Source organism: Myotis davidii, unplaced genomic scaffold (genome assembly GCF_000327345.1).
Source record: "Myotis davidii unplaced genomic scaffold, ASM32734v1 scaffold370, whole genome shotgun sequence".
Taxonomy (NCBI): domain Eukaryota; kingdom Metazoa; phylum Chordata; class Mammalia; order Chiroptera; family Vespertilionidae; genus Myotis; species Myotis davidii.
This window is the reverse complement of record NW_006288615.1, coordinates 7298326-7323953: the sequence shown is the minus strand read 5'-3', so window position 1 is coordinate 7323953 and position 25628 is coordinate 7298326. Positions and strand designations below refer to the sequence as shown.

Here is a 25628-nt window from a genome sequence, read left to right as displayed (position 1 = left end):
TACTGGGGATAGAGCCCAAAACTTGGGCATGTGCCCTGACCAGAAATCAAACTGTGACCTCCTGGTTCATAGGTCCATGCTCAACCACTGAGCCACACTGGCCTGGCCAGCAATTTACTCTTAAAATAATAAACATTTTCTTCAACTCTGATAGAGCTTCAATGTGAAAAGCACATCAGGAGAGTTTATTCTCCCCGTGAGATCTGACTTTTGTGCGATATTTGAAAGTAATGACTAACTGAGTGGCATAGTGATCTGTACCACAGCAATGAGGTGTGGTGATGACTGCAGGCTCAGGGGTGGCCCAGTTGAGATCCAGCAGTGAGGACAGAAGGCTGCCAGGAGGAGCTGCACTGTAGACTCTGGTTGGCTGCTAGCATCCTTGGTATTAGAGCACAGATTGGGGCCCTGCAAGGGGCAGATGGGGCACATGGTGTCAGTTACCCTTGTCTCTCTCACTGCCTGGCCCACTGGCTCAGATGACACTCCTCTTCTATACCACTGCCTGTCTTATGTGTGGTGACTTCTTTCAGCTGAGGGAACTTCCTGGCTGAGGGTGTAGCCAGGGCACTGACACCATGAGGGATGCGTGAGAGGTGCAGCACGTGGAGCCAGGTGTCCTGGCATGTGTATGTGGATTGGAGTGTGGACAGCGGAATTGTCGTTTCTAAAACTCCCGGTGAGTCTACTGTGTGGCCAGGATGAGAACTGGCAGTCTAGATGATTCTTCTCGCTCTGTGTTAGGAATCTACATAAATTAGACGCTCTGGGGCCTGTCACATGTGGCCTGGCCTACTATACGGGTGCTGCCTTCCACTTCAGAGAGCCGCCACCATAGACAACAGCACCAGGCCTTGTAGGGGGCACTGTGAGGGGCTTCTGTTGTGAGCAGGAAGCTTGCATGCAACCCAAAGCCGCAGGAGTGCATGCAAGGCTGCTGTTACATGTGGCCTGCCAGGAAGTCCTCTGTCCTCATTCTCCCATGCTCTGCTTGGAGCTCAGTGATCCTACACATTTTTCTTTAGGGGGAGGAAGTCATTGCTGCTTATCCAAGGATGGATGTTTAACGTATCAGATAGTTGGTCTGTGCCACACCTAACCAACAAAATACCAGTTTTTCAGATTGCTTAAAAGCAGCTCATCTAAATTAGTCCTTGTATTTATCAGAATCTTCCAATACAGACAAACAACATCTTAAGCCTCACAAAATATGAAAACCCTTGACTTTAGAAAACATCTTAAATCTGTTTGCAAGTCAGAAACAATCTCTGCAGCCCTTGTGGAGCAACCCCACTCAGCCCAGCCAGAGCGCCAGAGTGCCCTCTGCTTCTCTCCAAGCTCGTCACAGTGTAGCACCGGTGGTTTCCAATGTGTGGATTTGGGTGATCAGGTTTTATTAGTAGTAGTAAACTGTGTACGGTGTGAGGATTTGGCACACTGGGGTCGGCTCTGCCACCTTGAGTGCGGTCCTGTGTGAAGGCCCTGGTATTGGCGGCTGTGGCCCTGCCTGTGATCAAGCTCCTGGTTACACACTTGGAAATGCAGGGCACACTGCTGTCCAGATTCTTGTTTTTTAAAATTAATTTCTTTTTAAATACTTAATTCAAAATTTTGTTACATTTGTAAACATTTACAGTACTTTTAATTTTAAATAATTCTGCAGGTGTTTTTTTTTAATTTCTGATACCATTAATACCATTCATTTGAAAGAATAGTGAATTCTCAGAATTTGTGGGAGTTATGGTATCTCAGCATTGATACACGATCTTTAATCAGTTAAGTTTTAGTTAGATTTACTACCTTTAAGAATCTGAACTACACTGTCTCTTAATATAAATTTAAAAGCAAGTCTTTGTTTTCTGAGCAGGTCAGAATGAGCATGTCGACTCTCATCAATGTCCTTTATAATAGCCTAGTTGAGAGTAAGGGGCCTTCACTAGGAAACTCATTTACTTTGTTGTAAAAATGGCTCAAAAGGCTGAAGTTAAGACTGAACATCTGATCCTGAAAGTGATCCATTTGTTCCATTTCCTTCCTCAGAGGAACGTGGAGCATAAAAAAAAGGAGTTAGGTTCAGGCACAGGCAACTGAAGGTAGAAACAGATTTGTTTAATTCATTGTGTCCACCAGCTCATTCTCCAGCCCCTCAGCCTGGGCCCCCACCTGGTCAAGTCCTCCACCCATCTGCTGGACCCCCACCCGGTCAGGTTCCCCACCCATCTGCCGGACCCCCACCCGGTCAGGTTCTCCCACCCATCTGCCGGACCCCCACCTGGGCGCCCACCCGTTCAGGTTCTCCCACCCATCTCCGGACCCCCACCTGGTCAGGCTCTCCCACCCATCTGCTGGGCCCCCACCTGGTCAAGTCCTCCACCCATCTGCTGGGCCCCCACCTGGTCAAGTCCTCCACCCATCTGCTGGGCCCCCACCTGGTCAAGTCCTCCACCCATCTGCTGGGCCCCCACCTGGTCAAGTCCTCCACCCATCTGCTGGGCCCCCACCTGGTCAAGTCCTCCACCCATCTGCTGGGCCCCCACCTGGTCAAGTCCTCCACCCATCTGCTGGGCCCCCACCTGGTCAAGTCCTCCACCCATCTGCTGGGCCCCCACCTGGTCAAGTCCTCCACCCATCTGCTGGGCCCCCACCTGGTCAAGTCCTCCACCCATCTGCTGGGCCCCCACCTGGTCAAGTCCTCCACCCATCTGCTGGGCCCCCACCTGGTCAAGTCCTCCACCCATCTGCTGGGCCCCCACCTGGTCAAGTCCTCCACCCATCTGCTGGGCCCCCACCTGGTCAAGTCCTCCACCCATCTGCTGGGCCCCCACCTGGTCAAGTCCTCCACCCATCTGCTGGGCCCCCACCTGGTCAAGTCCTCCACCCATCTGCTGGGCCCCCACCTGGTCAAGTCCTCCACCCATCTGCTGGGCCCCCACCTGGTCAAGTCCTCCACCCATCTGCTGGGCCCCCACCTGGTCAGGTTCTCCCACCCATCTCTTGGGGCCTCCACCTGGTCAGGTTCTCCCACCCATCTGTTGGATCCCCACCTGGTCAGGTCATCTCACCTATTTGATGTGTCCCAAAGTGGTCTAGATTCTCCCACCTATCTGCTTGGTCCCATCTGGTTTACTGTACTTCATATCTCTCTTCCTATTTATCTTTTTATTTACCTGCCTTTTCTTTAGACAGCCCTCTGCCTCACTCCACCCTGTTGTATGAGACTTTGTCTCTCTTATGTTGGCCGGATCAGTACTAGCACATAGTAAGGTCTCTATAAATCCTCTCAAATGAATAAATGATAATGTACATGAATTATTTTAAAAAGTAGAAATTTTGAGACTTTTGGTTTTTGTTTATTGAAGAGGCGTTATTGATTCCAGAACTTCGATTTATAGTGGAAAAATCCTTTGAGAGGTGAGTACATAAATCAGAACCAGCAGCTTCCTTTTTGAATCGTATCCTCATGAAGTACAAAGAAGAAAAGAAGATTTCCTTTGCACTCAAAGTTGCAGGTCTGCGCCTTGGCATTACTTGTTTGCTGCAGTCAGGCCTGTGGGGAGCTGAGAGGACGTGCATTTGGGTCATGCCCACTGGCCCCTGTGAGGAGGGACCCGTAACTCAGCCCCCAGCTAAAGGTGGCTGGAGGCCAGTTGGGGTCACTCCTGTGACCACATCACCATTGGCCACTTCTTCTAAAGTAGACTTGGTCGGACAGGTCAGGGAGGCACTGCATCATTTGTTTAGTTCATTTATCTGGGTAAGGAGCCTTTCAGATCATTTTAAAGATGAGGAAGTGTTGTTTTGGGAGTTGGGTTTGTTTTCCTTTGATTTCATGAGAGCCTGGTATGGTGCCCTCTCCCACCCTTGAGCAGGTCAAGGAGCCATGGTGCCTGCAGCTGCCCTGTAGCCCCTCAGCCCTGCAGACACCCCTCCTCTATGAGGATCCTTTCAGCAGCTCAGGGGACAAGGGCATCTCGGTGTCCCAGCTTGGTGGGTGCTTAGCATAAATGGGCCATCATCTCCACTGGGCAGTGCATGTGCCCTGGCCACACCTTCCTGCCCTTGGTTGTTACTGGGATTTATCATGTGCCCTTCCTGCTGGGGCTGGCCATTTGTTCTTTGCCTTTCTCGGAGTTCAGGAGCCCATGATGCAAGCTTGAGGGTATGGCCAAAGCAGGGCGGGGCAGTGACTTCCTAAATGAGAGATGTGAGGTTCTCTCTATTCCTAGAGCGCTTGCAGGTAAGAAATACCATCCCTCCCATAAAGGGAAAGTGGATCCATGTGAATAGGTATTTCTTGAGGTTAGGCTAGCTAACAGGGATTCTCATTTGTTGGAAATTTTTGGGATGTGTTCTTATCCTGCTCAGTGAAAACTCTTCTTCTCGTCTTGCTTTCCATTACTCCTTCTGAGCCAGCAGGTGTGGAAGGACCTGAAGGTTATGTCCTTTGACTGGCCATTGGGGTTGTCTTCACCCTCTTCCTCTTCATTATCATCATGCAGTTTGATCCCCTTCCTGCAGTGCCAGTGGCACTAAAACATGCCAAGTACTGAGAGATAAAGTGGTAATCCCAACTGTTGATAAAGATGTAGGGGACCTGCCCCTGGTGTGTGGCCAATAGGAAGTCACAAGTATTTAAAGGCATTTGGAAGATGCTCCAAGGACTATAATATTAAACTTGTTAGATGTCATCATTTTGTTGGTCTCTCCTAAGCACTAATTCTTCACATGGACAGTGTTACTGGCTCATACATGTTCTTTGCAGCGTGGTTTCTAACCACAACAAAAGGAAAATCTAAGGATGCCCCACAGTCAGGACTTGATTTTGTAAACTCTCTTTCACTCACTGTGGGAATGTTTTCCCACCATGAAAATCCTGTTTGAGTCTATACAATGATGGGACATACTTAGGCCCATCATTGTTGGGGAATGGACACAGATCCTGAGTAATCAATGGCAGCTCTGAGGAAACAGGATAGATGTTCATAGGTTGGGTGTGGGAGTGTGAGTTTGGACTTTAATTTCTGTGTGTCTCTTTTGAGATTAGCTTGTTTGTGCTACTTTCAAGACACCCCAACAGGGGACACCAAGAGGCTTTTGTCCCTTGAGCTGCTGGAAGGAACCTTACAGGAGGAGGGGCATCTGCAAGGTTAAGGGGCCTCCAGGGCAGCTGCAGGCACCATTGACCCTTGACCTGCTCTATGGTGGGAGAGGCTATGGCCAACCAGCAGCCCAACAAACCACAAAGCTCATGACCTTGACTTTAGTCCAGTTGGTGAAGTACTCTCTGCCTCAGTAGCTGCAAGGCTGGAAGAAACAGAAATGTGCCTTCGATATTATGTGTTATATATAATGTCGATATGATTGCAAAGGAACCTGCTGCCTTATGGGTTCAGGAGTGTGGCAGCCTGCCCAGGATGCAGGTTTCATCCCTGCTGCCGTTGCCATGGGAGGGACGTGTCGGTGTGTACAACGCTTCTGAGATTCTGCTTCTAGTGTTGTAGTGAGAAAGAAATCACTCTGCTGCCAGTGCTCAGGCCAGAGCTTTTTTATTTATTTATTTTTATTTCAGAGAGGAAGGGAGAGGGGAACATCCATGTGAGAGAGAAACATCTATCAGTTGCCTCTTGCACTCACCCTGACTGGGGAGGATTCAACCTACAACCTGGGTATGCGCCCTGACCGGGAATCGAACCTGCCATCCTTTACTGTACAGGACAACACTCCAATCAGCTGAGCCACCCAGCCAAGGCCATAATGTTCTTTTATGTAAGAACTAGAGGCCCAGTGCATGGATTCGTGCACCGGTGGGGTCCCTCGGCCTGGCCTGCGCCCTCTCGCAATCTAGGACCACTCTTCTGTGCAGGGAGCATCTGCCCCCCTGGTGGTCAGTGCACATCATAGCTACCGGTCAAATGGTCGCTTAGGCTTTTATATAGAGAGAGATATTAAAACTTCGTTCAGATGTGGGTTTGTGAGGGGATAGTCTGTCCCCATATTGATTGCTTCTGCACGTCTGGTAGAATGCAATTATGTAAAAATCCTTGGCGGGAAGAGGACCTCTTATTAAAGCTTCTTCTGCCTTCTTCCTTCGAGAAGCTTCCATGGTGTCAGCAGCCTCCTTAATTACAATCTCAATGTCTCCAGCCCCTTTATACCATTTCAGGGCAGAGCCTCCAGTCACTGCCTTGTGCTTTCTCCCACGCCAGGTGCTGTGGCCAGCACAGAAGTGAAGATGAAGTTGCAAGAGTTTGTCCTCAATAAAAAGAAGGCGCTGGCCCACCGGAGCCTGAACCACTGTATCTCCAGTGATCCTCGCTACTGGTATGGGTAAGTGGGGTGTGGGCAGGGCCCCAAGCATGCAATCTGTGATAGATTTGAGTGGTACCAGTTCTGCTCCTGGAAGGCAGTGGGAGGGTGTGGAATTAGACACTCCCAAGACAAATAGCAAACATGCTATGAAGGACGAGGTCTGGTGGTAAGACGCACTGCAGTCACCCCCAGGAGCATGGCCCTCTCTTAAAATGACCAGAGCTGGGGCCTGCCCATCATTCTTGGCTTTCCTGGTCTCAGGCCACAAAAGAATCCACTTCAAATGGAACTCTGGTCTCAGTTGTCCATAGGCACCTTCTGAATCTCTTCCCCAGGTGTTATTGATTCTTAGGGAGTCAGTGTGTTTATTATTTTTATGTAAGAGCCTCTGCCAGAGCCTGCACAATGACAGAGACCATCAAAGAGCCTGCTCATGCTGGAAGTCGAAAGTCCTGACCTTGTCAGTGGTGATGCCATGTGCAGGGGGAATGTTCTGTCAGCACGGTTCCAGGGCGCTGGCCGTGGACACAGGCCAGGTTTGAAGGGCATGGCGAGCTTGTGGCTTTTAACACTGACCAAGGTGCTTCACAGATGTTTGCTTTATATTTAGGTTTCTAATGCTCGCCTGGGTAATTTCATGTTGGGAGAAATACATAGGGTAGTTTTTATAAATCAAAATGTGACTACCATTAATTTCATTGGGAAAAAATGTAGCTGCCCTCAAGCTCCAAAGTACTAAAACACCAAATCCCATTGAGGTAACCCCACTTATTCCCTTAAATGACATATCAGGTATCTCAATGCAACCTAAAGGCATTTTGTCCCCAGGCCCTTTTCTGCTCCCCTTGGCTCTCTGTGACTGCTCATTGCTGGGACACCAGGCTGTGCTCGTGCCATGACCTGCTGTGGTATTTATACAGCTCAACCAGTGACAGTCACACAGGAAGGAAGGCCATGGGGGTCCATGCAAAGTCATAACAAAGTCCTGAGCCCTTAGCAACTTGAGAGGGGTGGGTTCGTTAGAAGTGCTGGGGCAGTGCACTTGGAGACCCCACATTTGGTAGCACCAGTCTGACCTGTGGTCTCTCCACTAGTAATAGTTACAGGTTTTGTCATGGGAAAGATCCACTGTCTAGGCTGGGGTGGCAGGTGGATGCTGGCTGAGTGAGGGTAGCAGTTGGGAAATGGCTGTGGCGGTGTCCATGGAGCTGAGCTGGGGGCAGCAGTAATGAAGCTGGGGTGGGCTCAGGGATCAGGAGGCACAAAGAGGAACCTGGACTATAGACCTGTAAGGGCAATAGCTGGAGGGAGGCTGAGATAGCTGGCAAATAACCTTAAAAGAGATGACCATGGGGTGAGGAGGCCCCAGGAACCTATCCAGAAGAGGAGCAGTGTCAGCGAGGTGAGCCCAGGCAAGTCAGAGTGGGAGGCATGGCTTGAGCACATCAGGGTTGTTGGGTGGCAGCCACAGGGCCCTGGAGGAGGGTTAGGGTAACTGTGGTGCTAGGAGACACTAGGCGGGTAGGAATAGAGGCCATGGTGGTAGGCTGATGGATGAGGGGAGCATGGAAAACAGGCTGGGAAAGTGCATCACCTGCATTCAGGAGGCTTCAGAGAACGGGTGGCCTCTGGCAGAGACAGGGCAGGAGCTGTGAGGTTGGAAGTATAGGGGCTTCTAGGGAGGGGTCCACAAGGAGTGTCTGGGAGCAAGGAAGGGAAGGGGACAGGACTTCGGGGCTCTCCTGTCTGGCAAGTGGCTGCCCCTAGAGAGCAAGGAAGGGAAGAGGACAGGACTTCGGGGCTCACCTGTCTGGCAAGTGGCTGCCCCTAGGATACACTGTAAAACTGATTCGGTAGAGGGTGTTAACCCCCAGACCTTGAATGACATTGTGGGAGATGGTCCCTGGGGTGAGGCCTTTGGGATCTTAGTACAACTGCAGGTTAACAGGAGGGCTTTGTGCCTAAAGGAGAGGTGACCCATGATGAGGTTGTAGCTGGCCCATGGGTGCCCCTGTCCCAGCCTGGACTCCCAGCCCAGGCCGTAGGTGGTCCCCTGGAATATGAGAACGATGGAGTTTTGTCCCTGTAGCAGTGGGGCGTGGCCTGGCCGGGCTGGTGCCAGGCACTCGATGGACCAGCCCTGCTCATTGACCTGGTCTCCGTAAGAGACACCTTCTTTACACTGCTTTGCTCTTGAACATTCAAATATTCACCTGTAAGCACTTAAAAGCTCACATTCTTAATTCAAATAGCAGCAGGTGCATGGATAAGAAGTCCTGTGTATTCAAATAAATAGTCTAACAAATTCCAAATAAGTTTGGCAAATTTGTTTTCAGTCATTATGCAGATTACACAGTTTGAATTTTACAGAATTCATTACACCTCTGGTGCTTCCACAAGACTCAGCAGGCAGTTCCACTAGGACAGAGCTTGCTAATGGTTGTCCGGAGGGCAGCCAGCACCCTCCCTCTGAGGCCTCCCTCTCCCCTGAGCCTCCTTGTGGCAGCCTGCCTGCCAGCCATTTTAAGGATTCTGAGTTCTGCATGGCTGTTCATAAAGAAGTAAATGTATAGATCAACTCCAGGGCAGCCTGTCCCTCCCCACAGAAGGAAAATGTCTGCAGTGATTGTGTCCTGGTGGAGGCATGGGTGAAAGCTGCAGGTTCTCTGCTGGAGGGAAGTACCACATGGCTTCTGCCCTCAAGGACCCACAGACAGCTCCAGCAGTCATCCCAAAGCCCTCCCATTTCCCCGCACAGCCACTCCCAATCACACCTTTGGTTTCTTACACCTGGAGCCCACCTGTCTGCCCCTGGGTCCTGTCCCCCCAGAACAAGACCCTCTGTCGGTGGTGACCCTGGTGGCCAGAGTACAGACGAAATCAGGAGCCCCCTGAGAACAGTGGCCTGGCAGAGACTTCTCAGCACCGGGTCAGGCGGCGGAGGTGTGGTCACTTGACCTGTCTCTCTGTCGGTGATGGTTTTGGTTTCCTTTCAGGCTGGCCCCAGAGAGGAAGCTGGTCTGACCAGGAGGCCGTCAGCTGAGCTGGAGCTCATGTCAAAACGGGGACCATTCATGGGGACAGTGTCTCGGACTTCGGTGTGGCTTGCTCCGAGGATCCAGGCTACACTGGGTCCATGCCCCACACTCACTAAGCCATGTCTTTGCATGTCATCCCCAGGAAAACGCAGCACAGCTCCCTGGACCAGAGCTCCCCGCCCCAGAGCGGTGTGTCAGCCTCCTACAACCACCCGGTCCTGGGCATGTATGATGCCAAAGACGACTTCCCTCTCAGAAAAACAGGTCAGTGTCCCTGTCTGCTGGTGTGAGGATGGGGTGGGCTCTGCACCTGCACCCTCCATATCCCCAAGTCCACCTGGCACTAACAGGAAGCCCTTGCTTATTTTAAATAGGTGCTACTTTACTAGAGCATCATTTTAAACAATATTCTTAAGTATTCTTGTGTGATTCATACCAAAAGCAATAAACGTCATGTATGTGCACGTACTTTTTAACCCTCAAGCTCATTTGTAAACATGCAAACTTACTTTTCTTTTGGTGGCATGCTGTACTCTGTCCCAGTCTAGAGTGTCCCCTGGTGGGTGTGGGAACACAACTGCTCCTGTGATGGGCCTCGAGGTCTTCTGTTGTTGGCTCTCAGTGCTGTCTCTGGGCAGAGCCCACGCTGCGGGGGTGGTCGGGGCCCTGGAGTTGGGGGAAAAGCTGCATGAGAAAGGAATCAGGGACATTGCACGGGGGAGGTCTTAGGGGTTTGAGCAGCACCTTTGTAACAAGCCAGAGGGGAGCAGCACCTCTGTCACAAATGTAAACAGGGTGCCGGGCCTCTTGGACTTTCTGCAGCATTGGTAGTTTAAGCAGGCAGTGGCGTTTAAGAAGATGAGAGTGGCCTTGGCAGTGCACTGGGGCTGAGGAAGGGCAGGGCTGGAGCAGGAGGGCCGTCCAGAGCTCTGTCTCGGGGAGGCCAGGGCCTGAACAGCAGCAGAGCCTGGGCCACAGGGCAGTGTGCATAATGTGGGGACACCTGCTTAATGGGAATAGTCTGCCTTGCAGCTGTGTTTTTGTAAAAACAAACTTTGTGTTATCAAGAAGATTTCGGTTAATTCGGTACAGAAATGTTTTAAAGTAGTCACACCCCAGGTCTTTTACCCCAGTGATGAGGCATTGGGGGTGGGGGTTCACCTGCCAGCCCACCCTAAGACTGAGATGTGGGGCCTCTCAGTAGGTGGAGCTGTGCCCAGAGAGGGGTCAGACCAGGATGCAAAGCTATAAATTGCAGGGAAGGAGGTTGAAGCTCAACCTCAGCGAAACTTGACTAGCAGTCGAAGTGTGTGAGAGGAAAGGGCCACAGCAGTACAGCCATGTCCCTGGTGCTGACCCCAGAGCCTTGACTAGATGTTGGAGCCCCACCCAGCCAGAGGTGGGGTCCTGCAAACAAGTGTAAAACCTTTAATGCTGGAGGTGGATGTGGAGCTTCTGTCCTTTCCTCTTTACTTTGAAGGTGTGGTTCTCACTCATCATCTGCCAAGAATGATCTTGGGTTCCCCTAAAAAGAGCGTCCACCAGCTGGACAGAAAGAAGTGTCTGTCAGGGTCTGGGGCCCACCCTCCAATTGCCCTTCACAGCCCCTTTAGGAGCTGTAATTAACCAAGTGCAGACCTGCAAAGCTGGAGTCCATGGTGAGTGGCGGGCACCGGGCTGGGAGGGAGACCCAGGCCAAGGCCCTGCCTCCTGTACTGAGGGTGCTTGGTGCCCAGGGAGCTTAATCAAGAAATGACTGCACTGTCAGTTATCAAAAGACATCAGTAGCACATCAATAATATTAATAATACGAAGATTTCAGGGAAAATGTTTAAATGAGATCTTGCAGTGAGATGTCCTGTGTCATCCTACAGGTGTCTTCTTTCAAACACTGGACATCTAATTAATTCTAAATAATTTACACCTACATTTCTGTGGAAACAGTCAGTTATGTTAAACTCTTTAAATGAAATGTTAGTTACAAAATGCCTTGGATGAATTAAAATGATCACCTTTAACAGGTGTGATGTACAATTAAATAATCCCATGATTTTACCTTTAATTTCTGTTGCCCTGCACACAGTTTGCCCACCTGTCCATCCTTAAGGGGCAGTCCCACAGTGTGTGAGCATGTAACATATGTCCTCAATCTCACTGCACTCCACACATCCTGCTCTCCTGCCTGGGCTTTAGTGGCTTCTATGGGTGACACTCTCACCTGTCCTGTCTCAAGAGAAAAGCCCATCCATCTGTCCGAGTATTTGCATCCTCAGGGGAATTGGAGCACTCTGCCTGCCCAGCTGCCTAATAACTAGGGAGCTCTTGGCCTCCTATGCCTCCCTCAGGTAGCCTCCAGTGACAAGCATCTGCTTGTGTTTTCCTGAGCTGTTAGGGCACTCTTGATCCTTTCCCCAGCCAGTGACCCATTCTGGCCAGACTTCTCACCCTCAGCCCTTTCCTCAATGCCAGAGTCAGAAACCTAGGGAACCTCAGGACACCCCTTGAGAAGACCTCACTGAAGGAAACACTAGCATTTATAGCCAGAAGTCTGGACATCAAGGCATGCCTTGTTCTACTGGGATGTCAGGTTTCATCTTCTAGCCCCGCACCTTTCCCAGTGATTGACAGGAGTTGTCCTCTACCTTCAACCAGAATATGAGGGGCCATTTCTAGACAGGGGTACAGAGCAGGTGAAGTGGTGCCCACCCCCATTGGGTCTTCTGGGTCCTAATGCTGGTTTTCTGAGCCTTTTCAAGCCCAGCAGTGACAGATGTCCTAGAAGTGTCGACATCCCCAGCACCTGGCCTGTGGGGCAGCAAACGACTTAACCTGAGATTTCCGTGAAGTACAGCGTTTAGTTCTACATTCATACCGAGGAAAGCAGGCTCTTCCCCTCTAAAAGCAGAGTTTTGTCACAGTGATGGTGCATAGGGATGTTATTGTTCTCCAGTAGCATCTTGGTCATTCTATTTCTGAAGATACTGGCTTCTGAAAAATCTATCCTATCTAATAAAGAGGGAATGTGCTAATTGACTGCCCCACCCTCAAATATGGCAGCGCCCACAGCCACAAGATGACTGGCAGGAGAGGGCAGTTGGGGAGGGCCCAGGCTGGCAGGAAAGGGCATCCCGCCCCCCCCCACCACCACCACCACTCAGTGTATGAATTTCATGCACCGGGCCTCTAGTATATATAGAAGTCTAAGCAACAGGCCGACCATTCGACCAGCCAACCAGTAGATATATGCCCACTGACCACCATGGGGGCAGATGCTCAACTCAGGAGCGGAAACCACAGGCATGGAAACATGGAACAGACTGATGAAGGGAAGGGGGGACGGGGGAGGGCGGGAAGAGATTAACCAAAGATCTTATACGCATGCTAAAGGCCTGGTGCACGCACGGATTCATATATGGTGGATTCCCTCAGCCTGGCCTGCGCCCTCTCGCAATCCGGGACCCCTCAGGGGATGTCAAAGAGCTCGTTTCAGCTTGATCCCCACGGGCCAGGGCTGGGGACCCCACCAGTGCATAAATCTGTGCACCAGGCCTCTAGTTGTTTCATAAAGACCTGTAAATGTGACTTCCGATTGATGAAAAAAGACCAGAACCACAAAACAATCTGTTGTCATCCCACCACAATCCTTTTCCCATGTTGTCCATGACTCTGGGACCTCAGCACAGTTTTGCGCTGCATGGAGCCTGCTTGTTCAGGACCCCACCTGGCTCTCCAACACAGTGGCCACTCTCCCCAGCAGGAGACCAGCTGGTTGGCATGGGCATACTGTCTTCCCCGTTTGTTGTACAAAGCAAATCCCAGGCTTTCCTCAGCCTCGTGGAGAATTGTTGCAGTGAGAAAGGCCAGCCTGGGAAAGGAACCTGTGCTCCCAATGGTCCCTGCACCATGATGGACCCAGCAGCAGACCCACAACTTGGCTTCTAGCCTGGATTCTCTACTGCAACCCAGGTTCCTGCTCCTCTTTCTAGAACGTTCATCCAGCTCTGCACCTCTCTACATGGATGGCCCCGTTCGCAGTGACTCACGAGAAGTATCAGTTGGCTGCTGCGATGGGAAGCCGGATGGGTTTTCCTCTGTCACTGGCTGAAGCTGCCTTGCTGGGCGAGGAAGAGCTCCATAGTCAGCCGTGCCCTCACCGGGTGACATGGGCAGATGACCCCACCAAGTGCATTTGCCCATCTTTAAAATGGAGCAATAGTGCTCTTTAAAAATGGGCATGAGGGGGTTTTAAAGAAGACTTTGTTGTGCTTTTCCAAAGAAACTCTTAGGGATAGCGAGTGTTGTTCAATACTAGGCAGCTTGTACACTGGGAAAGTGACTCACACCTTGTTCTGTGTTCAGCCTTCAAACCGACATCTGTCAGACTTGACCTCCTTTCAGTATGAAAAGTGCCCAGTGAGATCTTGTGCTGATCTTTTCAAATCTGCAGGTTTCACTGTTCAGTGGGAAAGCTGCCCCGAGCCCAGTTGAGTAGGGCAGGGAGTTTAGGAAACCCACCACCTTGAAGCATCACATAGAGTACATTTTTTAATATGAAATATTACATAAGTAAAGCATGCTTATATTAAATTAACACACAAAAGTACGGACCCTGAGTCTTATTTCCCAAGGCAGCTACTGCCAATAGTTTGTTATCTGCAGACAGTTTAGAGCCTGTGTGTTGGGTGTGTGTGTGGTGTATATAGCTGTCTTTTTGTTAAAATACCTGCTCTGCATTTTGTCCTGTAACTCAATTTTTCAGTTAATCTTATAATGGAGGCACCATTCCATGTGAGTGTATAAAGATTAATACCTTATTGGTCAGCGGTGGCCTGGGTTCTAGGTACAGAAGACTTAGGAACCACCATGGGCTTAGAGTCCCAGGTTTGCGAATAGCTCCGTCTACACAAGCAGAGCTATGAATAAAAACCAAACCAAGCCGAAACACCTGTGGCCTGTGTTCAGGTGAACTAGGATGTTGAGATCTGGCTTGGTTAACCCTCACCCCAGTGGGGTTGGTGTTAGTGCCCTTCACAGAGGACACAGGTGCTCCAGCAGGCAGCTTGCTTCTGGGTTTGTGATACCTGGCAGGTGAGCAGGAAAGTGTGTAAGGTCAGAATAATGCCCATGAGACAAAGCCCCAAAAAGCCCAGTTCTCAGTTTTCTTCCCCTCTGCTGGTAAGGCACAGTGACAGCATTATTTTTGATGACACCACTGACACAAGGTTATAATCCTGTATGTGAGGAAATGTAGCCAAAGGCATTAGATGTGTTTTACTCGCTGTTTGAATGATCGAAAATACTCTGCCCACAGGCCTCAGGACAGTGCCTTCGCTCCGCTATTAAGCACATATTTACCCAGTGTGCATATTTTTAAACCACCACACAATAACCCTGACCCAGGTTGTGTCTGTCTGGCTGTAATGACGTCTCCTTTTCATGCAGCTTCAGAACCCAATCTGAAATTACGGTCCCGGCTAAAGCAGAAAGTGGCTGAGAGACGGAGCAGCCCTCTGTTGCGCAGGAAAGATGGGCCTGTGGTCACTGCTCTAAAAAAGCGTCCTTTGGATGTCACAGGTATGTTAGAAGAGAGTTTAAACCCCACTGCCTGCCCACCAACCCAGCACCACCTTCTCCATGAGGCTTTTTCTTTAGCACCTCTGAGGCTGAAGCCCACCCTGCACACCTGTCCCTGCTCCGGCATTAGTCACTAGGCACAGGGAGCACAACAAAGCTAACAGGGCAGGAGAGGTCTGCAGGAATTCAGATTGAGGTTACTCTGAAGGTGGGGTTTTAACTCATCCTGCCCTGTTAGTGGGGAGTCACGCGTGTGTGACCTGCTCCAATGCTAGAACCGCTAGAGCATCAAAATGGTTCAGCAAGGGGCCAGCAGGTAGGCTGAAGAGAAATGAGGAGCTCCAGGTCTCCACTTTCTCCTAATGAGTGCATTGCTCTTGGATCCCACCTAGTGGTGGAGACGCAGAATACACCCACTGGGCAGAGACCCTTTCCAAGTGCCCATCCCTTCACAGGGATATACCCCAGGTCCCCTGGTGCACCCCAGTCCTCAGGAGCACCCCCTTACAAGAGTGAATTCCCTATCCAAGATATACCCCACCTCGAGGCACACCCCGCTTCCTGGGGGTGCACCATGTCATGAGGGTGCACATCCAAATTCCTGAAAGCACAGGAAAAAGAAGTTGCTTAGAGGTAACCTGGAAAAAAAGGGGGGGGTGGGAGTTGCACCAAGTACAGTGTTGGATTGAAAACCAAGGCTCTCGGGACCAGGAGTGGCCACATCTCACACTCTGAGTCCCAACACCTTCGGGATGAGATAAGTACCTGGAGCCCTGCCCCACTGCTCTTGCGGTTCCTCAGCCCAGGGGAAACCCAGCCTAGAGCCTACCTCCACATATTTGTGGATTAGTGTAAAAGAATCTGAGGAGCCATTTTTGTCTTTGTCTTCCTTTTTCAATGTGGGGTCTTTCCTCTAGTTGTTCTAGAGGCCTCATTTAAAGACATGAAGAAACGTTGTCTGAAGTCCCTCTTGGTTTCACCAGCTTGACGCTTCTGTGTGAATTAGAGAATACCGTTATGTTAAAGCACTTGTGTGCCCACGGACACAGCCTGGTTTCCTCTGAGCAGCACCTTGGTCAGGGCCAGCTCTAAGGCCAGCGTTTATTTCTAGCCACACTGTTGGGGAGATGGAACTGTCCCCGGGCTTCTTTCTAAGCATTAGAGTGAATGTCATGTCAGCCATGACTGCTGATGCTACTGTGAGTCAGGACCTGCCTGGTCACAAAAACGACTCAGGTCCTCGCTGCCCAGGAGCTTTCGATCTAATTCAAGAGACTAGACCAACCATGGGCAAACTACGGCCCGCAGGCCGGATCCGGCCCGTTCAGCTGTTCTATCCGGCCCGCGGAGCCGAAAGAGCGGAGGGTTCTCTTGCTCTCCCCTCCGCTCCTTCACCAGCAGCAGTGTTAACATGTACTAGTTCACACAAACACTCCATCCATGCTTTTGTTCCGGCCCTCCGGTCCAGTTTAAGAACCCATTGTGGCCCTCGAGTCAAAAAGTTTGCCCACCCCTGGACTAGACCATCACTCTGAGACAAATAGCAGACTGGGTGTGCAACTCCTGACTGACACTGAGTGTGTTTCATAGAAAAAGCACCCAAAGGAACCTGGGCCAGGACGTGAGGGAAGCTGCACAGGCCAGAAAAAGCTTGAGGGACAGGTGCAGGTGTCCTAGGCATCACGGCCCCAGTGGCTAGAGGGGCCCATGCTCTGAGCAGAGCTGACTTCCCAGCAGACAGGACCTGTTGGTGGCCATGGTCATAGGTTGGGGCAGAGAAAGCAAGTTCTGTGTTCATGGCCGCTCCCCTGGAACTCAGAAGGCCAACTGAACAAAACACCTTCCTCTCCTCTGTCACAGCAACAGCGAATGGAGCCCTCTCCCCACGAGCAGCATGCAGCCACTGTACCTTCACAGTTACTCATACAAGCTGTAGGGTGTGTTTCCACATAACCCAGATCAGTTGCAGAAACTACAAGCTCTACTTTCCCTGGACCTCGATGTAACTCAGCAAGGATGAGAGGATGTGTTCAAAGTGGACACTAATGGTACATGGCTTTCCTAGTGACCACAAGTAACCTTTCCCTGCTCTCAGTCATTGGGCTTGTGTGTTTCCTGGCCTTTTGTTTAGAATATTAGGTAGTGTCCAAGGGCTTGTCTTTCTGGTCTTTAAGATCATCTGAAAACGCAAAAGAGAAATAAAATTGATAATGTGTACAGCTCAAAAGTCTCAGCTGTGGCATCCACAGAACTGAAAGGTTAGCAAAGCTAAAAATGGGGATTGGGCTGCACAGTGCTGTTTGGGGACCCTGGTCATGTTCTCTCCTGCTGGAGTTTGTCCACAAACTGGGTGAGCAGCAGCTCAGGCCCCAGTCAATAGGTGAGTCCCATGACTTTCCTGGGACTTGAGCCAAGTATGGTTGACGGCATGTCTTTCCACTACAGACTCTGCATGCAGCAGTGCCCCCGGCTCCGCACCCAGCTCGCCCAACAACAGCTCCGGGAGCATCAGCACGGAGAATGGGATCACACCCGCCGTCCCCAGCATCCCAGCCGAGGTCAGTGTCCCACTTTCTGTTTGTTTCCTGCCGGCCCGAGGCAAGTTCAAAGAGCTGATTTGCTTGAGGTGACTGCATCTTACAGTTGTCCTTCAGACTTGACTGTCCAGGTCGTGGTGAGGGAAACTGAGGAGCGAGGCAGCCTGCAGAGCACTGGTGTGAATTCCTTTTCTGCCACTCATCACTCGACCTCCTTTACATAGGGACTCAGGAGTTCCCAATGCAAGAGTCATGGTCAAAGAACATTTCTGCACCCCCTCTTTCCTCCTGGGCTCTTCAGAACACATTAGATCCATCCTCCACATGAACCACATGCCAGTGGTGCCAGCTGCCCGTAACCTCATGGCACAGGGCTCTGTATGCTGGTTGGGAACAGGAGCCCATTGGAATCCTGGCTGGATGGAAATGAAAAAACTTGTTGTGGCTCTAGCCAGTTTGGCTCAGTGGATAGAGCATCAATCTGCAGACTGAAGAGTCCCAGGTTTAATTCCGGTCAAGGGCGCATACCTTGGTTGCAGGCTTAATCCCCAGTTCTGGTCGGGATGCACGTAGAAGGCAACCAGTCGATGAATCTCTCTCACATCGATGTTTCCTCTATCTGTCTCTTCCCCTCCCTTATACTCTCTCTAAAAATCAATGGAAAAATATCCTCGGGTGAGTATTAACAACAACAAAAATATTTGTTGTGTATTGAGAGATACACAGCTCAAAATGTTGGCCAACAGGCACATGTACTTGTGTCAGGAACGCTGGAGCCACACTGGGAGGTGGTTAGGGTGTCAGTTAGCATCACGGATTGGGTTCTAGGATCACTTAGAGGGAACATCAGATGCAGGGGTTGGCAGAGAGGGAAGAAGGGCCTCCTAGGAGAAGAGGTGGATGGCTTCTTCAGCCAGGTGGAGGGCCCCAGGGCCAGCTGCAGGTCATGCCGTTCCCTTGACCAGACCTGAGTCGAGCGACTATCCAGCAGTAGGTTCCAGGACCTCCACTCTTACATTCATTTCCCTCCATTTATCCCTCAAGTGTCTCTGGAGCACCTATCTTGCCCCAGCCCTGTGCAGGCTCGGGACCTAGGGCGAGGGTCCAGCCAAGGGCCTGCTTCTCCCCGGCCCCTCAAGCTGGTGGGGAGAGGGAGTCGAGCGGGCCAGTCTTCAGCAGAGAACTTTGCACTTGCTGAGTGGGGATGTGGGCGGGGATCCATGTGGGGAACCTCCTCGGCATTGAGTGTCTGGCAAACTGAGCCAGAAACACCGTCTGCTTCGTGCCCAGACAGCTCTACTGAGTGGGTTCTGTGTTCTCAGTTCTAACTGACAGGAGGCCATACTTTATTAGACATAGCTTTTTACTTTCCTCCTTAAATAGAAATGAATCCAGCCCTTCCAAAGGGCTGACAGAGTTCTAGACACTATTGATAAGCAGATTTTTGGAAACTAAGATTACTGTTTAATTTGCTTAATCCATTTTCTCATCTTTTTCTTTTATACATCTCCTTTTATGACCTTTTCTTTTCAACCTACCTGTTTAAGTGCTTATTTAGATTATAGAATATTTTGACAGTCCTCCTGGGTGTTCAGGTCATAGCTCAGTGTGGCCTGAAGTTGCGTACAGTTCAGCCTAGAAATTGCTTCCGGAACAAGATGTCAGGATCATCATGTGGGCAATAGTGATCCTGGGCCCTGATTGTTATTAAAGGTGGGTAGGTATGTACCTAATGCTTCATCTTGTAGGGATGCCTTATTTGGGTGAGTTTACATGGTTCTGGTTTAAAGTATGTGTTAATTTTTCCAAGTCACATGTTAATGTAAATTAAGCTAGTGCAAATTAATAGAAGATGTAGGAGGGTTCACAAGAAATGTTAAAAGGATTGGCAGGGTAGTCTTAGAAAATGTGAGGGTATATAGGTGTCCTTTTTGAGGCTTGGACAGTTCCCTGAGAGGCACAGAGGCTACCCAGTCCAGAGGCTGTGTAGGATCCTTGTGTGGGAGGGAGGCAAAGGACCCCTGGATGGCATGGAGCTCAGCCTCACTATACCCTGTCCCCCTTTATACAGAGGATGCAGGGCTCCCCGTGCCACAGACAGCAGCTCCGTCCAGTTCAGAAGGCTAGATGTGATTGAGGCACGCCTGTGACTAGGGTGTGCCTCATGATTGGGGTGTGGCTGGCAGGGTGGTGCCACAGGCACTCTGACCCCAACCCTGCACGTATGCAGAACTGAGAAGCTGACAGACATTGACACTGAAAATGCGGGCAAGTCAGCCTACCAAGTAATTCTGAGGCAGCTTTATTTCTAAAAATAACTTAGGTTAAAAAAAAATAGCCTTGGTTATAAAGAGGAAGTTACAACCTTGGAAACATTAGAACATCTCTTCGTTCTTGGAGAATCTCAGTTCAGTGGAACCATGGTTTCCTTGGCAGTCGCAATCATGTTCCCTAAAACATAGCTTGTTAGTATTTTACTTCTAACAAAATTGCTTTGTGTGGGAAGAGCGCTTTCATCCTTTCATCATTACTGTACCATTGACTACATGAGTGACTACAGGTAGCTGTACAGGTAGCTGCAGCCAGTCTCCGGAACAAGACGTGCTGTTTCCTTCCTCGTGAGGAAAGCCGTTCCATCCTGTTCTGCCTTTAGCACAGAAACAAAGTGTATGTTTCTTGATGACATCAAAATATGACACCATCAACATAGCCACCCCGGGAATCTGCAAGGCAGAGATGTTCACTCTGAGAGTGGGCACTTGTCCCTGCAGGCTGGCAGGGCTGCAGTCAGTGACCACTATCTGCAGTAACGTGTAACAGCTTTCAGTCCACAGCTTTTCCCCTGGAAGTGAAATGGTTCTCATCCTTGATTATGTTGTTCACTGTGGGAAGGATGGGAGGAAGTCAGGATGTTCATCCCTCACGTTATTTTTCATCTTGCAGACTTCTGCCACCCCCACCTTCGTGCCCCATGGCAAAGTCACCTATTGGTGGTTTGCTCATTGGCTTAGCGCACATTTGCTGTGCAGGGAGGTGCTGGTGAATGTTTTTTATCAAAGAAGGTTTATTCTAGAAACAGAAAATGTTAAATATCTCAGTGCTTCAACTCCTTGCAGACTGCTCACTGCTCACCCTTTTCTGACTGCCCTTCTAGTCCTCACTTTTGCTGTACACTTAAATAGTCCAAGTCTTCTTTTTAAAAAGTGCAAGATTTTGTAACTTGTTTTTCTAACTTAACATCACATCATGAACAAGATTCCAAGTAACCGCAAGCCTCTGCCAAACTGGTGCCCAATGTGTAAACGAGCCTGCTTTTGATTTGTGAGCTCTCTATATATTAACCTTTGTCCTGTACTTTGCTACTATTGTCATCACCATTTTTTTCCCTTTCTTGGGAGGGTTTTTTTTCATCTTTAGTTCCCTCTTTGGTTTCTGCCTCTGATGTTATGTTTAGAAAGACATTCCCAACTCTAAGAATATATTTTAAAATACATTTTCCTAGGTTTTCTTCTTGTAGTTTTGCCATGAGTAAGCAATTTGAATAAAAATGAGACTTTGGTGGATCATGAATCTATGTTTTTATGCTTGCCGCCTGCTCTGAAATGTTACACTCACCTACATGCTCTAATCTGTTAATTCATCTTTATATTCTGGGCATGATCTTCCCAGAAGTGTTTTCTGTTGTTCTTCCCCTTGGTGTGGTTGCCCACACTTGGCCAGAGCAGACTCTGTGTGATGGTCGTCCTGTGTTCTGTCCCCAGACCAGCTTGGCACACAGACTGGTGACTCGGGAAGGCTCCGTGGCCCCACTTCCCCTCTACACATCCCCATCCTTACCCAACATCACACTGGGACTTCCTGCCACCGGCCCTTCTGCTGTAAGTAGGCTTCCGAGGGTCTCTGTGGTGCGGGGCGGCTGTCACGGGCATGTAGCCTAGACGTTACCAGTTGTGCCTCTCCAGGGAGCGGCAGGCCAGCAGGAAGCCGAGAGACTGGCTCTCCCAGCCCTGCAACAGCGGCTCTCCCTCTTTCCTGGCACCCACCTCACGCCCTACCTGAGCACGGCGCCCCTGGAGCGGGACGGCGGGGCAGCTCACAACCCTCTCCTGCAGCACATGGTCTTACTGGAGCAGCCACCCACACAGACGCCCCTCGTCACAGGTGAGTGCTTTGCACAGCATCAGGCCTTGCCAGCTCACAGAACCGGCAAGGAGGCCTGTTCCACCCTGTGTTTCCCTCACTTCCCCCATGTCCGGGCATGTGACATGATGCACCATGTCTCCCTCACAGAACTGGGTGGACGACATGCCAATTACAGGTCCTGCCCTCTCAAGAGGAGGTTGAAGCTCCTCTGGTTTGCGCCTTCCTCTGGGTCAAGCTAAGCAAGTGGCAGAAACACAGGCCTGACTTGGGAGGACAGTCAATTTCTATCAGCAGTAAATTTTTATTAAAATGGTGCCCCATCTAAAGGACAGTTATATTTAGGAAAAAGTGGGAAATCTGTGATGGAGTCTTCATAGCAGTGATGGTGTACAGAGTCACTAAGGATTCCCAGACGTGTGGGGGCTGCGGTCGCCCGTCCTCATCTGGAAACCGTCCTCAGTTTCATTTCTGCCTTCTCGAATCTCTCTGTCTGTTCAGAAGTAAAATCTACAGCAACATTAGAGCTTCACCTCCAAACCTGTGACCCCCAACCTCAGTGGGAAATGCAGGTGCCTGCAGGCCTCAGAGTCCAAATGTGGCACATGCAGGTCTAGACGGGGGTTTGGTTTGGTTTTCCTGTTTTATGCTTGTTTGTCCCTCTCGAGCACTTGGTTCCTTAGAGTCACTGGCTGGTCTGGGCTCGGGTCATGTCCTTCCAGGACCTGTGGGCCCTGTGGAAAGACGCCTCCTGACTGCTTTCCTGCCTTTCCATCCTGTCCTCTAGCTGCCACCAGGTTTCCATCAGGGCCCGGGAAGTCCCCCCGTTGTGCAGCACAGTGCTGTCCAGTGCAGGAGCACTGGCCACATGTGGCTATTAACATTGAAATTGAAAGTTAAAAGCACTCAGTCACCTGTGAGGCATAGCGAATACTCCTATGGCTGCTGGTGCAGGGGAACCTGGACCATTTCCATGGCACAGAAAGCTCTGGGCGGCTGGCTGCAGTGAGGCCCCGGCTCTCAGCTGGAGATACGCTGTGCCAGGCCTCTGGGCCTCTTCCTCCCACACAGCTCATCACTAGCCAGTTTTACTCCTCGCTAACTGGCCTGCAGGGCAATTCTGGAAGCCCTGTCCTTTTCCCAAAACCCCTTTTTCCACGAGGCCAGCTCCTGTGCCTCTGTCCTGCTCCCATGTGCTCATTCTATGTCAGCTTCCATGGACACTGTGTCTGTCCTGCCTCCTTCCTGGAGCCCAGACCTTGCATTTTCCGACAGCTCTGCCATCCTCTCTCTCCCAGCACCCACACAGTCTGCAATGCCTAGTAGATAGCATAGGCGTAGCAAATATCCCTGTGACTGAGCCCAGTGAGAGCCATGGTGTCTGTGGTGGCTGTGTCTGAGCAGGACCCAGGATTTCTCACTGCATGTTTCCTATGTCAGTGTATCTGAGTCCCCCCAAGTGGACAACCCACAGACCTATCTGCTTGCTGATGATCTCGTTGGACAGACTGACCAAGTTATACCAGCTCCACTCACAAGTGCTCTGGAAACGGGCCCGTGTGGGAGGAGTGGCCGGGTCAGAGAGCAAGCAAGGTGGAGGGTCTCAGGTGCTGTGTGCCCTTCCCCGCAGGCCCTATGGCTCGTATGTTTTCAATTATTAGGCACTCTGCACACAGTTACTCCTGGAAAGAGCAAAGTCCCAGTATTCCCAGAGGCTGAGTTTAAGCAGCTAGCCAGGGCAGCACATAGAAATCGGGTTCATTTCCAGGCGAGAAGGAACTGTTTGCAGAGTCCTGGCTTGTATCTGCAGCTCCACACAGAACCGTGGGCACTGCCTGGCCTGGCCACCCAGCTGAGCACAGTGACTGAGTGGCCGGCGAACCAAACCTTCAGACCAGTGTGTCCTACTGGCCAGGCCCTGGGAAACGGGCCCCAGAGCTTGGTAGTTGGGTGTGTGCAGGAGGCTGGGTGCTGGGGCAGGTGAGCTTCAGGGAAGGCTTCCTGGCAATGAACATCATTGCTTAAGACCTGAGGTGGGACTCGGCAGGTGAATAGGTGGGAAGAAGGCCCAGTAGAGGAGCAGGTGTGGGTACCTGGTGGGTTATTCTAGCCTTCTGGTCACTCACAGGGCAGCAGGAGCTAGTGTGCTCAGTTCATTTACCATTTCTCCCAGTCGGACATCCTTGACCCAGGGTCATTTTCAGCCTGAGCAATGTTTAGTGTTTGTTTACCTCAGGTTGCCAGGGGGACATACCCAGGTTGCAGGGGAAGGGGTTTGTTAGAACTTTTTGCCCATAGAACCTTGGAAAAATGGTCAATGACCTAAACAACAATTTGCAAAAGAAAGACCAGATGGAGGAAAAGCCTACAGAAGGAAAAATATTAAACTTCCTGGTTCACAAGAGAGGTTGTAATTTAATCTGAGATTCAAGTGCAGACACAGCCAGATGTATCCTGTCAGCTCAGACTCTGGATCTGAACACTTAGCGCAGGTGCAGATGTGGGCGCAGCACCCTCCTGTGCAGCCAGTGGGCCTGGGCGTTGGCAAATCCTTGTAGAAATTTGTAGAAAGAGGTTTTGACCATATCCATCAGGATTGTAAGTGTTAATGCCCACTTTGTGCATAAAATCAGTGTTTTAAGAGACCCTTAAAAGAACTTGACCCCTGAGGACAGTTTATTTCTCTCACACTTAGTTTCTGTGACAGGGAAGGGCTACTATGGCCTTCCTCAGCTCAGCATGTGGTACTCTTGTTGCCCACAGTGCTCTTCAGATCAGAACCTTCTGAGGGGGCATTCGTACCTGTGAATCTGCCTCTGGCAGGGCAAGCTGTTCTGAAGCCTGTTGCACAGAATGCCTATTGATGGCATTAACCTGGGTGTCAGAGACAGTACTCTCCAAATGACAGCTCAGGATGCTCGGTGTGTGCCTGGAGTCATACCCGCTGGGCTCCAGGGAGGAGGTGCCTGGGCTGGCGGCTGCAGCTCACGGTGTCTCTGTCATTCACTCAACAGCTCTCTCCCCTCCTCTCTTCTTCCTCTTCCCCTCTGCTATTTTCCTCCATGTTATCTTCAGACTGGTATCTTTCAGGCCTGGGCGCCCTGCCCCTGCACACACAGTCTCTGGTTGCCGCAGACCGGGTGTCCCCCTCCATCCACAAGCTGAGGCAGCACCGCCCACTGGGGCGCACGCAGTCGGCGCCGCTGCCCCAAAACGCCCAGGCCCTGCAGCACCTGGTCATCCAGCAGCAGCACCAGCAGTTTCTGGAGAAACACAAGCAACAGTTTCAGCAGCAGCAGCTGCATATGAACAAGGTGGGTCTGTGCCGTGCGCTCCATAGCCTCACGTCTGTTAGCTCTTTCCTCAGCTTTGCCATCTGGCAGCTGCCCCTTTCTGACCTTGAACGGCCGAGGGCCATAGGAGAAATAGTGGGTCTCAGGCTTCCCCACGCTCGGCAAGGACGGGCTTGTGTGCAGCTGGAACTTGGGGGAATTACCCGTGCGGGGGGATGACTGGAGTGGGCAGGGCCAGTTCCTGAGTCCCTGGTCAGTGTTAAGCATGTGAAGTGTTCGTATCACTGCATGGTAAATTCCACTCAGCCAACACTTTTTTCTTTTTAAATATGTTTTTATTGATTTCAGAGAGGAAGGGAGAAAGAAAGAAATCGAAGCATCAATGATGAGAGAATTATTGATTGGCTGCCTCCTGCACTCCCCACAGGAGGATTGAGCCTACAACCTGGGCATATGCCCTGATAGGGAATTGAACCGTGACCTCCTAGTCCATAGATTGATGCTCAACCACTTAGCCATACCAGCCAGGCAAGACTTTTTTCTCAAGCATATTTATCTTTAAGCAAACACAAAACAGGAAGTCCCCAATTTTACAGTGGCCTGAAGTCCCCAGAAGCACATGTCCGGATGACTCTACCCTTGCAGTATACTTGTCCATTGGAATAACATCCTCTAGAGGGCTACACCCAGGCCAGCTCACAGAGGCCTGCACACCTGTACAGTCCCTAGAGTCACGG

At 50.6% G+C, this 25628-nt stretch overlaps 1 protein-coding gene across 11 annotated transcripts in view; it reads left to right on the top strand.

Moving 5' to 3' along the window:
• Positions 1 to 25628, top strand: part of HDAC4 (histone deacetylase 4) — a 201353-nt gene that overhangs the window by 125246 nt on the left and 50479 nt on the right. For 6 of the 11 annotated variants that reach the window (XM_015561928.1, XM_015561927.1, XM_006760503.2 and 3 more), the window contains 7 exons: positions 6207 to 6327; positions 9490 to 9611; positions 14790 to 14921; positions 17367 to 17479; positions 21220 to 21336; positions 21421 to 21619; positions 24674 to 24912. In XM_015561928.1, the coding sequence (XP_015417414.1) occupies positions 6207 to 6327; positions 9490 to 9611; positions 14790 to 14921; positions 17367 to 17479; positions 21220 to 21336; positions 21421 to 21619; positions 24674 to 24912 (1043 nt within the window). The remainder of the gene's footprint in view (positions 1 to 6206; positions 6328 to 9489; positions 9612 to 14789; positions 14922 to 17366; positions 17480 to 21219; positions 21337 to 21420; positions 21620 to 24673; positions 24913 to 25628) is intronic. The other 5 variants (XM_006760506.2, XM_006760504.2, XM_015561926.1 and 2 more) reach the window with 2 other exon arrangements.